The 17,049-nt window shown below is 40.1% G+C and overlaps 1 protein-coding gene and 1 non-coding gene across 2 annotated transcripts in view; both read left to right on the plus strand.

The window, feature by feature from the left end:
- The first annotated feature begins 357 nt into the window (after positions 1-357).
- On the plus strand, positions 358-554 carry LOC148376341 (U2 spliceosomal RNA). Its single transcript, XR_015848358.1, has one exon. It is a non-coding gene; the product is annotated as a U2 spliceosomal RNA (small nuclear RNA).
- Positions 555-15,812: 15,258 nt separating this feature from the next.
- Positions 15,813-17,049, plus strand: part of LOC148376342 (zonadhesin) — a 29,732-nt gene continuing 28,495 nt past the window's right edge. Inside the window, exons 1-2 of the mRNA XM_088319648.1 lie at positions 15,813-16,008; positions 16,076-16,122. Of these exons, the coding sequence (XP_088175774.1) occupies positions 15,932-16,008; positions 16,076-16,122 (124 nt within the window). The 5' untranslated portion in view covers positions 15,813-15,931. The remainder of the gene's footprint in view (positions 16,009-16,075; positions 16,123-17,049) is intronic.

Consider the following 17,049-nt stretch of genomic DNA (forward strand, 5'->3'; position numbering starts at 1 on the left):
GTACCCTAAGTAAAAATAGTTTGATAATGAGATAAAAATTAAATGCATTTTCAATGGCATTTGTATCACCAGTGGTCTAGTGGCTTAGTTTTGGCCCGAGATGGAATAAGAGCTTGTTCTGTCCACTCCACGCATCGCCCCGGTATTGCAGTACCTCCGGGAACGGTGCATTCGCAATGATCGCAGCAAGGCTTTAGGGCTAGGACCTTAGCTTGGCCTTTTGGCTGAGAGTAAGTGTCCCGGCTCCTAGGCTTTGTAGCGTATTATGAACTGACCGATAACGGATAATGGATAATGAATAACGAAGATAGAACAATAACCCTTAAAAACCCCAAAACCCCCTCTGCAATGATCAGGACCCTAACTTGGCCTTTTGGCTGAGAGTTGATGCCAGGTCCTTAGCTTGGCCTTCTTGGCCTTGCTTGGCCTTTTGATGCTAGGTCCTTAGCTTGGCCTCTTTGATTTTTGCATTTCGGAGATGGAATATGAGCTTGCTCTGTCCACTCCACGCATCGGCCCGGTATTGCAGTACCTCCGGGAACGGTGCATTCGCAATGATCGCAGCAAGGCTTTAGGGCTAGGACCTTAGCTTGGCTTTTTGGCTGAGAGTAAGTGTCCCGGCTCCTAGGCTTTGTAGCGTATTATGAACTGACCGATAACGGATAATGGATAATGAATAACGAAGATGGATCAATAACCCTTAAAAACCCCAAAAAAAACCCTCTGCAATGATCGCAGCAATGCTTTAGGGCTAAGACCTTAGCTTGGCCTTTTGGCTGAGAGTAAGAGTCCCGGCTCCTAAACTTTGTAGCGTATTATAAACTGACCGATAACGGATAATGGATAATGAATAAAGAAGATAGTACAATAACCATTATGGGCGACAAAACATTATTTTTGTGGGATGCGCCCTAAAATCCAGCGGCCCTTATATTGCAGAATATACGGTATTTTCTACTACCTTTAAACAGCAGAGATGTAATTTTAATTTTCCGACCGGGGACCAGAACTTCATCACTGGAATAACTGAGATAAATTCAGCCAGAGACGAGATATCAATAAAAGTCAACTGATGAATTAGACTGGATTGAGGAAAAAACGATGACTAAAATGTGAATTTTAGACCGTCTGCTTGGGTATGACATCACCTTCCCACATGTTACTTCCATTATTAATTAGTAGACGTCCTCTGGGTGGTCATGTAACATTTCCGAGTTTTTGCCTGACAGTGCTTCTCTTAGCTAAGAGCTGATGATGTCATAATTTCTGCCCTTTAAGTGACAGTGTATTATAATTCACCCATAGAGGTTTTTTTCGTTTAGAATAGAGCTAAAAAGACAATACAGACGGATAACACCTTACAGAATTAGGAAGACTACTTCCATATTTACTTGCATGATTAAGAATGAATTTCAGCCATTGACAAACAGGCTACTGTTAATTCCCTTGAGTGAGTACAAAAATGTAGGCAAACTGTAAACACCCAGAGGAGCTGAAAAGATCCAATAACTTGAGTTGGTCAGAGCTAGGGAAAGTTTAGCAGCTAGTGGGAAAAGCTATTAAAAAGCCTGTGAAAGACTGCAAGGGCAAAGCGAAATTTGTCATGTATCGGGACCATAAATCCCGTAACCAAGCGACGTTTGAAGGACAAATCAGGGGCAGCTAACAATAATACTACTGGCTAGCCATAGCCTGCAGCCAAAGAAGAGTATTTAGAGGAGGAAACAGTAGAAAAAAAATAAATTGTGAAATTGAGACTTTCGAGTTATTTTCTAATAACTTCAGTAAAATATCATGGTCAAAATGTCAAGCTTCAATTTCAAAGTAGCTTATTAAGCAGCAGAGTGTTCCATATTTATTATTAAACTCACTCATCAATGTAATTAAAAACCCTGATTTTGTTAAGAAACTTTTAGCGGAATGACTGGTCGATTCAAAAACCTAATTAGCATAATTGTCCAACCATATTGTTTTCCTACCGTGTCACCCTGCTCCTAGTGGCAAAAAGACACACAAGTGGCCCTGCCTTAAATTAGTCAAAATGTTAAATTTGGAGACAAATGTGTTGAATACTGAACCAAATATTGCATTAATCAAGCTAGTAGTAAATCAAACAGGCTCTATTTCTAAAGCACACATTACGCTATTGGCTAAATAGTCAAGCCAAGTCAAGTCAAGTCAAGTCATTTTTATTTGTATAGCCCTTAATCACAAAGAGTCTGCACATGATATTGTACAGACTATTAATTCAGACTATTATTACACCATCCCCTGATCTGGAAACAACATGAAGGCAAGGAAAAACTCAAAAACCTCAACATGAGGAAAATGAAGAAACCTTGAAACCTTGACCGCACATGGGGTATCCCCCTTTCAGGATTACCAGGCAAAGGATGTTGCAATTACAAATAATACAGAGATATTGTCCACAAAAAGTTTAGGTTATTCATATGCTATAGAGTAGAAGTGTGTTTTAAGCTTAGATTTAAACATTTCCACTGAGGTTGCAGATCGGATCTCAGGGGAAAGAGCATTCCACAGATCCGGTGCCCGGATGGAGAACGCTCTCGAACCTGCGGAACACTTCTTGGCTCTTGGGATCACCAGTAGACCGGCGCTTTCAGAACTAAAGTTTCGGACCGGAACATAGGGGGAAATCAGATCTGAAATGAGGGAGCAAGTCCATGTATGATTTTGTATAATACTAAGAGAACCTTGAAATCACATCTTAAGGCTAACAGGGAGCCAATGCAGGTTAGCCAAAATCGGCGTGATGTGATCAGACTTTTTTGTCCTAGTCAAAAGCCTCGCTGAGGCATATGTACCGGCTGAAGACTCTTGATTCTGGACTTCGGGAGACCGGAGAGTAGTGCATTACAGTAATTGAGACGGGAGGTAACAAACGCGTGAATTATAATCTCCGCATCCGACTGAGACAGCATAGGACGAATTTTAGCAATGTTGCGAAGATGGAAGAAAGCGGTTCTAGTAATTTTCTTCAAGTGTGTTTGAAAGAACGGATCGGGGTCAAATATGACACCTACATTTTTAAGTGAGTCACTCTGTGTGATGTGACATTCGTCAATGTTCACAGCAGTTTTTGAGAATAAATCACGGCATTTAGATGGACCAATAACTAACATGTCGGTCTTTTCAGAGTCGACTGCAAAACATATTTTTATCGGCCTGTAAAAATGCCAGCATAACTTCCACAATTTAATGCAAAGTAATTTTTGTGTTCAGCATTGTTACGATAAAGAAGTGTCAAAATGTAAGTGTACGATGCGAGCACACAAATACACCCATACCAAGTGCACAGAGAAACTCACGCAAATGTGCCTTTTTACAATCAAAATGAATAATCAGTTTGACACACTGCAAAAAAATTAATCTTACCTTATTAGACAAAAATGCAAAGAAAGCGAAGAGCTAAGTTGGTCAGAGCTTTTATAGGATTCAGTAAAGTTGCTATCTTTGGCAGCTGGCGGGAGTAGATACTTAAAAGGACAGTTAAACATTGTTATAGGAAGCGTCAGAAACCTGAATCCCAGAACTCAAAGTGGCTATATTTAGTGAATAGCGAGAAAAGATACCAAATTGACTAATAAAAGATTGCAAGAGCAAGCATCATGACGTAGAATCTCAGAACCTAGCGACCATTGCTAGCATGACCAGCTGTGGAAGGCGAGTGACACTGAAAGACGAACATGGAATAGCTTACTGTAACGATAGCAACTTAAAACGAGCCATAGCCTGCAGCAAAATGGCTATTATAGGTGGCTAGAGACGGAAACAGTGGCAAAAGTCACATGGGTGAATGGGAGTCAGGGGTCGAAAAAGGCTTGCCTTGAAAAACAGAGGTTTGCAGACGGGCTGACAACAGGGGATTAAAAGGAGTGGGTTAAAATAGTGACAGAGAGCCAATCAGAACCTGCGGCGGGTTGCCCCAAATGAATGGGCACAGCTGAGTCACATCAGTAATCATGACATTCAGCTGCGGAAGGTAGGTGTTCGTTAAGTGCTTCGTAATTCGGGCTTCTGAAATAATGAGATGGCTGCCAAAAATATCAGCTTCTTCAAGTTATCAATTGCGGCAAGCCATAGCCTGTAGCCAAGTGGCTAAAATGAGTGGTTAGAGAAAGAAACAGTGGGAAAAAAAGTGGAAGATAGCTCCATCACGGAACTCAGAAACTTAAGCTTACATGACAAGCTGTGGACAGCTAGTGACACCCAAGATGGACACAGAACAGCTAAAAGAAACAGCGACACTAGCGTCAAGCCACAGCCTGCAGCCAAGTGGCTATCATGGGTGGCTAGAGAATGAAACCGTGGGAAAAATTGGAATATGCTTGAATGTCAGAACTTGGCGAAGGTCAAATGTTTGGGGTGGTCGTGTCCGCTAAGTGGCTGTTGAGTGCTAAAAAACACCACAGGGACAAGCAATTTTCCAAAATGTTTTTTCAGGCTTTTGTAATAGTCAAATGGCCGCTAAACAGGTCAGCCTCTTCAAGTTGTGCGATATTTTTTTTTCTAAATCACGTTAAAGGGATAGTACATGTGTTTTTGCTTATTATTTGAATCAATTGTGTTCTATTTAAATATATGGTTAATTTTACGTGACTAGGGATCACTACATAATATATATTGGGGCTTTAATGCGCTACTGGACTGAAAAATCTTCTCTGATTCTGTTGCAAAAATTAACATTGGCAATGTGGTTTGATTATATTCCAAGGACAAACATTTGCTGCGCTTGTGTTTCCGTTTTACGAGAAACGCTTCAACCGATTAGTTCCAGGCTGAACCCTTCCATTCTCATTGATTTCAGTCACAACCGGAAAATAAAGAAAAAAAATCCCTAACTTAAATCTTAAACTTAACTCTTGGACAGTGCCATTAGGTGTTGTGTGCCATTGAAGGTTAAGTACTATTTAACGACTGGAATAGGGTATGTGCACCATTTTATGGCCAAATCCAAGCACTTTTTAGGCGCTTTAAGAGCCAATTTTCTAATTTTTCAGTACCCGGCATCTTGGTCTCTTTAACTGTCCTCTTGAGTGCAAACCCGTGGATGTCAGGTCCAGAACGGAAACTGGAGCCACTTGCGTGACCTTTACCACAAGTTTTATTGAAAGAGAGAGGAAGGGCTGCTCCCACGATCCGGCGTTTGCTGGGCGCGGGAAGCTAATTGCTCTCGTACTCGGATTGTGATCCAAACACGGAAGTGGATCTTCCGTACCGAGCGATGGCGGTGTCAGGGGCCGAAAACTGGTCGGTAAGCCGGGACTGGTAGAGCAAGACGTGGTCGGGGTCGTAAACGAGACATAAGCCAGAACGGGAGAGTAGACGTAGCCGGGAGCAAAAAGGGGTCGTAAGCGAGGACGGGAGAGCAAACGTGATCGTGATCAGAAAACGGGTCGTAAGTTGGGACAGGAGAGCAGAAGTGGTCGGGAGCAAAAATGGGACAGGCGGGGGTCAGCGTCGAAAAAGGCTTGCCTTGTGTACACGGAGATTCGCAGACGGACGGACAACAGGGGGTTGACAGGACTCGGTTCAAATACTGACAGGGAGCCAATCAGAAGTTTTCTTGACGTTGTGTGTGTTCTCCACCATTCATGTTTTGTTCCGTTAGAGCTAGGAAGTGTTCCTACATGTCTGGATTTGTTTTCCTTTAATGTATTTACAGCTAGTTAGTGTGCCTGCTTTATATTTATTGGTGATGTCAACATGGTATTCTGATAGTTGTTCTGTCAGGATATAAGTGTTGTCTCTTTTTCATGTTTTGTTCTGTTAGAGCCGATTGATGTTGGAATTCTGTGTTCTTGTAAGTATGTCCCTGCGTTCTTTCACTTTTGTGTTTTGTTCAGTTAAAACCAGTTGGTATTCCAATATTTTTCGGCATTGTTTTGGTTTCGTGTTTTTTTTCAGATTGAACCAGATGAATTTCTATTATGTGCTTCGTCTTCTTACTTTCATGTTTTTTTTATTATATTATTTATGTTTTAAGATTATACAGCAACGATGCATAGTCGAGACTGAGTTGAAGTACCTATGATGTGTCTGAATTCGGAAGATCCTGAAAATCTTTGATGTTATGTTTCTGTAAACTATTGAATATGGATTAATTTTATTTAAATAAAACTTTTTGTTTACATGTATGGATTTCTTTTCTCCAGCTAGGTCAGGACTGGTGTTTATCTTAATTCAAAAGTTAAATATAATAGTTGATCACTTTCAAAAAAATGCCTATTAAAAAACAAGTGACATGTTGGTGACCGGACAGCACGGCAGCACAGTGGTTACCGCATGTGCATCACAATTCTGAGGTCATACGATCAGACCTTCCTGTGTAGAGTTTTCATGTTCTCCACGTGCTTGCGTGGGTTTACTGCAGACACTAGGGTTTCCTCCCAAATTCCCAAAAACATGCATGTCAGGTTAATTGGCCGGTCCGAAGTGTACCTAGGTGTGGATGGGCAAGTGAGTTGTCTGTCTCCGTGTGCCTTGTGATTGGCTATAAACCAGTTCAGGGTGTCCCCTGCCCACTGCCCCAAGATAACTGGGATGGGCTCCAGCACCCCCGCGACCCTACTGCTTTAATTTTAATGATACTTAAAACTAAGCGGTGGATGGATGGATGTTGCTGACCTTTCAAGGTTATACAGAAGGCGTAATAAATTACATTCAAGTAAGCGTCATTTGACTCCACCTGCATTCATCCATTTGTCCACCAGCACGGGATATCTCCACTCGGATAACGGGAAGACGTTGAAAGAGAAAAACAATTAGGAGACCGTACGAGGTAATGAAATGGCGGACCTCATTGTAGCGTGTAATGGAGAGCAGTTCGAAGTTAATTGAGGGGAGGCGGGACACTAAACGTGGGAGAATTAGCGGACCCCATTCCTTATCAAAACGCGAATGACAATTATCTCGCTTTAACGGGGCGGAGATGGCGAGATCAGTCATTATCGTAATTAAATTCGTACTCTTTTCATTCATTTCTCAGCAGCGAATGGGGGCCATTCAAATGGAGAGACATCGAAAATCTAGGGGAATAGAAAGAACTTGTAGGTGTTTTTCGGGATGAAAATAATTATGTTTGGCCAATTCATTCACTTTCAATTGAATTCACAGGGAACTATTTTGGCTTGCAAAATAAGCTGTGATACACCAGCAAGAGTGGGACACTGAGGACCTTTTTCAGAAGGAGACACAGTGCCACCTTCTGCTGGTGGAGTGCACACTTGAAGCAGATGTAAATCATTAAAACGAATATGCTCTGATTTTTTTGACAAGGCACTCAAATTGCTCTCATGTGGCTTTAAGATCAGTGGATGTTGTTACTTAGCATCTGTCAACTGGGAGCATGTAAAGCCCTTCTAACTGGTCTGTGATTTAGGGCTATACAAATCATTGTGACAGGAAATTCAGTTTACATTGGAGCTTTTTTGAAAAAATAGGGATTTCTGATCAACATTGACAGTTTTGTCAGGCTAAAATAGGTCACAGCCTGCAAACCTTAGGGTTTCTCAACCCTTTTTTGAGCAAATGCACATTTTTTCACTAAAAAATCTCAGGCCACATGTTTAAAATGTTTGAAAACTAATTTCTGGCACCAGTTATTTTATTTATTTTTAAAGCTTAAATTATTGTATTGCCTAAAATTGTTCTTATTATTTGTGGTCATCAGGGCTTAGGAGGTTAATACAGGTTATTCAATTTGGTTAATAATTTGGGAATTTTTTTAACAGTTATTAAAGTTTTACTACTTTTTTATCTCGTATTTCTACAAAAATAACAACAATAGGAATACGGTTCTATTTTGACTATTGAACACCTGCAAAGAATACTGTATTAGACTGGGAGGTCGGTGGTTCGCGCCCCGGCCGAGTCATTCCTAAGACTTAAAAAGTGGTCGGCAGCGCCCTCTGTTGGCTGCGGCTGCATCGGCTCGCTACAACGGGTCAGGTGCAATCGACATTTCGTTCTGTGTACATTGTTACACAGAATGACAATACAAGGAAATTATTATTATTATTATTATTATTATTATTTGTTTTTTTTTATTTTGTAAGGCAAAACTAGAAAGATATTAAAATTAAAAATTATATTTTTGCAGTGTGATCCTAAACAAATTCATCAAACAAGTTATTCAATATAGTGCACTCCATCAAGAGCAGATTATTAGCATATCGAATAATTTGTAATCTACTGCCACCTAATGTTATGGATGAATGCTACAGTCACTCGGCTGAGCATTTAAAGAAGGCAAAGATACTGAAGAATGGCATGCTCTTTGGTAAAGATAAAATTGGGCAATTTCTAGCAGTTGGTTGGTTGGTAGGTCGATCGGTCAATTGATCGGTCTTTGGTTGGTTGGTAGGTTAGTAGGTTGGTAGGTTTGTAGGTTGGTTGGTTGGTTGGTTGGTAGGTTGGTTGGCATGTTGGTTGGTTGGTATGTTGGTTGGTTGGTTGGTTGGTTGGTTGGTTGGTTGGTTGGTTGGTTGGTTGGTTGGTTGGTTGGTTGGTTGGTTGGTTGGTTGGTCGATCGTTCAATCGATCGGTCGGTCGGTTGGTTGGTTGGTTGGTTGGTTGGATCCCTTAACCACTAGGGCCACCGTTTCCTGTAGTGTGTCTTGGGCAAGTGGCGCCCATCCTTCTCCAAGACAAAACTAGAAAAGGTCTATTTTTCCAAAGAATTAGAACAGAACTAAGGCTCTCTTTATTCAAATTTAACGTGAAATGTATTCAAATACTACCAATCTTTAAAAATTGGACAAACTTCAAAAAGAATTATAGATTTTTCAGTATTCAAAGTGAATCCCAGTGAATTGTGACTAAAATAGCCCATATTTTTCTCATTTAAAAAAAAATAAACCTGGGATCTGTGCTTGAATGTATACAGTACATCTAAGTCAACCATGAATAGATTTTTGACTACTTCCCTGACTCTTTTCCAAAGCAGAACGACAAATGGTGAGTGCAGCGTATATATGGAAAATATCCATTCCTCAAAGAGTCGATCTCTCTGCAGTTGTAGTTTATCGTCACAATGGCCTTTTGCCCTCATCTTTCTGGTCCGTGTCTGTTGGGCGAGGTTGAATAACAAATGGCCTTTTTTATTTGCTAGAGACATGCAGGATGTGTGACAGCTTTGTGGATTTAGTGGGATTGATTACTATTTGTAGACTTCTAGGAAGGGCTACATTTCGGAAGACTATGTACAGTACATCCAGTACCTGATAAGTGGATTTAAAGACCCGATGGAACCATTCTTTGTTTTATCTTTGGACCATACTACACTTCATCCCCAGTGTGTTTGATATAGTGACCCCTAGTGGTTTACAAATACTTTATTCATTTCACTATTGATTTAAATATTAAGCAAAAACACATTTACTATTTAATAAACTGTTATTTTCTAGACATGTGTAATGATATTACACAATATGAGACACTCGTTGAAAAAACTGACATATTTGGCAGCCATCTTTTTCTACAAAAATCCATAAAAACATTTTGCTAAGCTACAGTGCCTAGTGAAAGTATTGCCCTTCCCAGAAACGTTCTGTCATTTCGTGTTTCAAGATGTGCAAAACTGATCGAGACATACCCAAAAACACTTGAAGCTGTGATCGCATCAAAAAGAGTTGCACAAAGTATCAACACGAAGGGGGTCAGTACTTTTGCAATGCCTACTTTTCAATTTTGTGTTTGTTATCACAATATGAACTGTTGAATACATTTGGTTTCTTTTCTCTCATGATGGTGATTTGGAGTTTTTTATTATCTATGAGTTTAAGCCTGAAATATGGCAATGTATTGAAATGTTCTCAGGGTGGGGGGGACAAGACTTTTGCTAGGCACTGTAGCTTTTTACATTGATTCTTTTAGCACTTAACAAGTACTTATCTTCCACGGTTGATCCCTGCATGCGAGGGGACTGAGTCCCATCTTTAAGGAATAGTCTGATATTTCAACTATTTCCTTCTCTAACCACTCATGTTATGCACTTTTTGGGCCGCCATCTTACAACTACAGAAGCCTGAGTGACCATCTTGCAAACGCAGCTTGTCGCTATCGTGCTTTGGAAAGGACACTTTCTTTCCGCAGCTGAGCCCTGAGTCCCATCATTCATGCATTTTTTTCCAATGTATCACTCTCTAGCCACAAATTTTAGTCATGCTATTCAGGCATGTTTGACTTTTGCCACTCTTACTTTACTACCCACAGATGTAGTCCCATGATAAGGCATTTGGTGCGGGGTTTTTTTTCCAGTTACCTTCTCAAGTCTCTAATTTCAGTCCCGTGATTGAGACATTTTAACTTTTCTTACCGTTTTCTTCTCTAGTCACTCATTTTAGTCCAGTGATTTAGGCACCTGGTATTTTGTTATAATCAACATTTGTTTTCTCCACTGTTTCTTTCTCTAGCCACTCATGTAAGCCACCGCTCTAGCCGTTATTGTTAGCTGCTACCGCTCTGTCCTTCAGTGTGTCACTCGCCTTCCACAGCATTCAAGGTCTTGACTCTTGACAACTATTTCTTGCAAGGGCTTTTTAATGGCTTATTTCATTATCCGCTAAAGTTAGCTCCTACCCTAGCTCTGAACAACTCTGGCCTTCGATCTTTGCAACGACTCTGGAGGTGTCCAGTCTGATCGGTCAGTCTCTTGTTGTTTGTGGGAATTAACAGTGGCTTTCATGTCTTGTTGCTAGCTGATATTAATCCACACTGTTTCATTCTCTAGCCAGTCATGTTAGCAACTTGGCTGAAAGCTATGGCGCATTTGTTTTCTGTTCTCTGTCAATGAATGTTGCTCTTGAAACATTTTACTGGCCTCTTTAGTAGCTTCTTCCACTAGCTGCTAAAATTAATCACTTACTCCAGCCTCGACTAGCTCTACCTATTCATTTGATTTAACAGTTCTGCAGGAATCCAACTTGTTCAGTCTTTTGTTGTCGCTTGCGGGAATTAACAGTGGCTTTCATGTCTTGTTGCTGGCTAAAATAAATGCCTGCTCACATATGAAAATAGCCTAATGGCCGCTATTGTCATTGTTCACTATACGTGTGCATAGGGCTTGCTTTGTGCTCCAGTTTTTATTTCACTGTTTCCTTCTCCATCCCCTTATGTCAGCCACTTGGCTGCAAGCTATGGCTCACCTCAAGCAGCTATCGTGAGCTGCTTTGTCATTCACTTTCATTCGTCCTTCACAACTGTGATTCAAACATCTTCAAACTGTTTTCTTTTTCCCACTTTTTCATTCTCTAGCCAATCTTGTTAGCAATTTGGCTAAAGGTTTTGGTGCACCGCTATCTGCCCTTGCTAGCTGTTCTGTGTAAATAAACAGTGTTCTTCAATTGTTTACTGGTCTTTTTAGTAGCCTCTAACATTAGCTAAAGTTAGTCACACCAGCTTTGACCTACTTAGCTATTCATTGTTTTTAACCGCTTTGTGTGAATCCAGCTTGTTGAATCTATTGTGGTCACTTGTCGGTAGATTTCAGGTCCTGTTGCCGGCTAAAATGATTAATCCCGCAAGAAAATTTGAATGTAGGCTTCCGAATTTTAAAAATTGTTTCCTTAGCATATCTTGTTCCAATGCATACACTTCAGCTCCGTTCTAAGCTAGAATGACTAGTGGGGAATTATTACTTAAAGCCCTTATCATGAGATAGGCAAACCTTTTCAACTAATCGTAGGGTGTGTATTACGGGTAATGACGTGACTAAACGATTTCCCAATTTCCTTGAGTAAAGTCGTCTCATTTATGTAAAACACAAAGAAAATGAATAACCGGGACCGACAAAACATTAACCGGACCAAATTTGAATACCTGCCGCACAATGTGTAGGTGGCACCAAAAACCTCTTGGAACAAAACTTTCATCACTAATGTTCTCGTTTTTATCTCTGTGGCTGCTTTCATGTGTAATTTGTCATAAACTGCTCGGTTTTCTTAAAGATAAATCGGTATTATCTATTGTAAAATCAGCCGGCTGTCCCATTAGATAACAGCAGGTAGATTGCATTATCTGGCCAAAATGGCCTTTTGTGGTGCCCAGGAAGGGCTTATGCGTGATGGGCAATGTGTTTAGTTACATCGGAGGTGTACATGAGCTACTTTACAGTGGCTTAACAAAGAGCTTCTTTTTAGCTGGTCAATCCAAATGTTTGTTTTTGGGCCGAGCGCTCTGTTGACACAAAGCGGCTGGACTTCTGGAATGCGAAAGGTGGATGTCTCCCTTATCGCTCTTCCCACCTGTTGTCATTCAGGAGTGAGTAAAAAGAGGCTCTCTAAATATCCTGTTACGCAATAGTTTCCTCACATTTTAAGATATGTTTAGTGTCATGTTCTGTAGTTTCTGTTCTATCTGTCATGTTTTGTGTTTTTAGGCTTACAGTGAAAATGTTGCTCTATTATGTCGCTTGGGTATTTGTCTTCCTTTTACGTTTGTTAGTTGGAGCTAAGAAGGTGAGCCAACATATTTTGAATGGTCTTTATTTCTGTAAGGGGAATTATGGTCTAAGTGGGCCGAGTATACCATATTCTATACTTTTACTTTTAAACATTTATATTTACTCAAAAATCGTGCAGTTGCGTTTTTGAGTTGTTTTCTTGAGCGAGCGCCTGCAAGGTCAAGAGCATAAGCTTCCCAGGCCAAAGGAACTTTGTCTCTACAGCCTGGAGGCCACTGGTGGGCTCCCTATCTCATACCTGTCAACCTCCACGGCTCCATGCCCCTACAAACTGTCGTATTTTCCCGTACAAAATACAAAATAATCGTACACCATATTATTATTATTTTTTTTTTCGGAATGATGCACGATGGGAAATCCCCAGGCGGCAGACGCATGCGCACAGAAGCATCAAACCGCTCGCTTCGTTTGCAATGAAAAAAACGATACCGAGATAGAGGCTTCCGCGGCGAACTCCTTTGACTTGATTGATTTGCCGTTTCGTGATAGTCGGTGTATACCGGATGGTACCCATCATTGACAAATTTGCGTTCTTCCCTACAGATTTCCTTGAACGTCGTACTTGTCTGAAAATCCATAAAAAACCTACTTTGTACGGCAAAACCGTACAGGTTGACAGGTATGCTATCTGTTATCAAACAGGTGCACAAAACTCCTTTTGGCTAACCCATACAACCCAAGGACAGGAGCATAAGCTTCCCAAGCGAAAGGAACTTTGTCTCTACAATTTGAAGACCACTGTTAATTTTCTCAAGACTCCTATTTATTTTCAAACAATGAACTACTGTGATGTATCAATTATTATACTCGCACGGCATCTAGCGACCAACACTATACACTGCATTAAATATGTGATTCCTGTCCAAAACGATCAGAATGCGCTTATGTGCACATGTTTTATTCTATCCTCTAATCACATATCTATGAAACAGTATAAAAAGAGGCTCACGCTTCAGTCTGTGGGATTATTTCATAGCAATCCAAGAACACAATTTTGCCTTGTTTCAATATTCTTTTCTTTAATAAACGAGTTTGATTGTGACTCAAAAGTCTTTTATTTCATCCGGACATCGTTTTGAACCTGACAATTTCTTGTTCAGTTCAGTTATAGTTGTTTCATGGTGTCATCATCTTGGTTATCTTGTTATTAGTTTTATCGAGGTGTGAGTAGATATCCTGAAGCGCCCTTATTTTCATGTTTTGTTCAGTTACAACTAATCAAACATATCCCACGTTCGTTTTTTTATGTTCTTGTTACAGCAAGAACTGTAAGTGTTTCTGTATTATATTACATGTTCTCATCGTCATTGCACTCTCATTGTTATGTTCACATATGGAAATGTTTCTTGTGTCGTCTTCTTTTAATATTTTGTTCTGTTAGAACTGGCTTGTGTGGGATCAAGAGAGAGTTCTTTTGTCCACGAGGGAGTATGTTCCATGTGTCCAGTTTTTATGTTTTGTTTGTTGGTATTCAGTAGATCCATCGTCACCTTTCATGTTTTTTTTTTCATTTTAATATGGTAGACGTTTCACTATTATGTAGCAGTTATGCGTCGTCGACCATGGTTTGATGTCTTAAAATTCTCACTATCTTATTAAACTTTATTGTTCTGATTTTGTAGCCTGTTCAATATTGATGCGTTTTCTGTTGGTAAATCATATTCTAAAATCGTAATTTGTTCCTATATTTATTAGATCTGCTTCTTCGGCCATGTTGGAACAAAATATTGTATATAGTGTATCACAATGGCCTATCAGTTGGCAGTATTGTTCTTAATACGTATAGCACAAAATGGACATTTTTTCATGTGCTGATAGTGGTCAGTCATGATTTGTGATACTTAAGAAAAACACTCAGAGTTGTAGTGTGTAAAAAAAATCTTCAACACATTGTCTAATTTATTTGTTTCATCCAAAAGCAAATATTAGATATTCCTCATATTACACCATAGCTAATTGTCGTATAGTCGTCAAATCAATAACGGCTGAATATTACCTCAAAGTTATCGTCCGGTTAGAAAAAAAAGAATGAATAATGCCTCATGAGTTTAAACATTAGTAGGACTCAAAATCGGGCAAGAAGACTAAGGAATTTTGAAGGAGTGCTGGGAGAGAAGCTCTCAGATAAGAAAATTCTGTTCCATTTCACTTGTCCAATAGTAACAAATGTATTTATGCCACTTGATAAGATTCAATGATATAAAGCAAAGCCTCACTACTTCGAGCTTCAGTTATCCCTGGTTTACTCCTTCATGGAAAAAAAAAAAAAAAAAAAAAATATATATATATATATATATATATATATATATATATATATATATATATATATATATATACATATATATATTTATTTATTTATTTTTTTAAATCTTGAAATAAAAATATTTAATGAAAAGGAAGAAAGAAAAAACAACTGATGGTCCCCACACATTAAGGAACTGCCCTGGCAGGCAATATTCAAGCCGATTGGCCATTTAATGTAAAAAATAAAACAACAACAACAACAACAAATGCTTCCCACACTGACGGCACTGCTCTCGTGACTTCGCGAGAGGGGAGCAGTGGGGGTGCAGGGGCTGCCAATATTGACTTGAGATCTCCAATGCCAATTCATAGTGTCCTAAATGCTGTATTTTGACCGGACACCTGCTCTGCTTCCCCTGCATCTCGCTGAGAAGGGTTTGGCTCTTTCGTCATGCTGCCAAATCAATGCATTCTCTCTCTCTCTCTCTCTCTCTCTCTCTCTCTCTCTCTCTCTCTCTCTCTCTCTCTCTCTCTCTCTCTCTCTCTCTCTCTCTCTCTCTCTCTCTCTCTCTCTCTCTCTCTCTCTCTGTCTGTCCCTCTCTCTTTATTTCCTGAATGATTAATTAATCAAGTCCAACACTCCTTTTCTGGTCATGTTATAGTTATTGCAAATGTTAACATAAAATAAAGACAAAACTGTAAAGAATTCCATTTTGTGTGTGCTTTTATGTTTTAGGGGAGTGTGAAAGTAAGAAGTAGAGTTACTGGTATTGGTCTCCAGACACAGGTTATCAGGACGAAAAATAGTTATTGTGGTTCCCTAATCTTTCTTTCATGTTTCCGTATTGCTCAAAAATGTACATCATCCACAACCTTATAATTATGGCCTAGCAACACTAAAACATCAACCTTATCTGCGTTCATTTCCCGCACATCATTTTTTTTTTTTTGAGCCGTGGACCCAGGGCTTTGTTTTGAACCTGTTAGCCCCCGCCCAACCGACCGCAGTGCTTACCTGGTTCAGCAGTGGGCTATAAAAGCCTGACGTCCGGAGCCTCCCACGCGGAGTGACACAGGAGAGCCTCCCCACTCTGCCGTGCCGGAAAAAAGGACGTTACATTCATTTATCAGTGTTTCCTGACCCCTTCATCAACCATCATCAACATCATCAAGTGAGAGTATTAGCAAAAGAAGGTATCAAGCATGTTTGCAGGTCCCTGGACACATTTGTTGGTCACAGTCACTCTACTCTTCCTAACTCGGACACAGACTTTGTGCAGGTGATGAGTAAAACACCTTTCTCTTGCAAGTGAGATAGATATTCACTTGTATTTCCCTCATTTTTAGGGCAGACATTTCATCTGTGAAATTACCGGACTGGAGAAAGGATGCAGGTATGAGAGAATTGCTATTTTCATGTACTTTGCTTTCTGTACAGTCATGTTCTGTACTTTGGTGCTTTGGTGGAATTTTGGTCTTTGATGTCACAGAGGGTGGTGAATTTATGGTCTCTACGTCATGGAACACTCATTTATTGTTTATCAATATGTGGGTGTATATTATGTGTCCTCTTTCTTTCATGTTGTGTTCACTTTGAGATGCCCCCGAAAATCTCAGGATAAACAGTTAAATGGGCTATTATTCAATCAACATGTGGATGTGTGTCCTGCGTTGTCGTATTTTCATGTTCTTGTCAGGTAGGGGTCAGAGTCCCAACGTAGCCTAGATGGTAAGGCGCCCGCTTTGAGACTGGGAGGTCGGTGGTTCGCGCCCCGGCCGAGTCATTCCTAAGACTTAAAAAGTGGTCGGCGGCGCCCTCTGTTGGCTGCGGCTGCATCGGCTCGCTACAACGGGTCAGGTGCAATCGACATTTCGTTCTGTGTACATTGTTACACAGAATGACAATACAAGGAAATTATTATTATTATTATTATTATATCCTGCATTGTCTTTCTTTCATGTTCAGTTACAGCTTGTTAATTCTGCCTACGTTATATGTCATGGTCTTGTTGTCATGACACTCTCATTCCATCACGTGTGGAATTATTTTCTGCGTTCTCATTTTCATGTTTTGTTCTGTTAGAGTGGGTTGGTGTTAAATTGTGAGGTAGTTGTTCTAGCCAAGCGTGAGTATGTTCCCAATGACATGTTTCTTTTCTATTTTGCTCAGTTAGAACTGGGTGGTATTCCGAAAACATCTAGTATTGTCCCCTTTCAGATTTTTTTCATATTTGCTAGTTTGTGTTCCAACTAGAGTTAAGACCAGGCCTAAAAGAATTCAGACCAACCCGACCAAGGCCTGTGGGTATTAAAGCCCTACC

Source organism: Urocampus carinirostris, chromosome 1, assembly GCF_059441175.1.
Source record: "Urocampus carinirostris isolate Australia breed hairy pipefish chromosome 1, RoL_Ucar_1.0, whole genome shotgun sequence".
In the NCBI taxonomy this organism is placed as follows: domain Eukaryota; kingdom Metazoa; phylum Chordata; class Actinopteri; order Syngnathiformes; family Syngnathidae; genus Urocampus; species Urocampus carinirostris.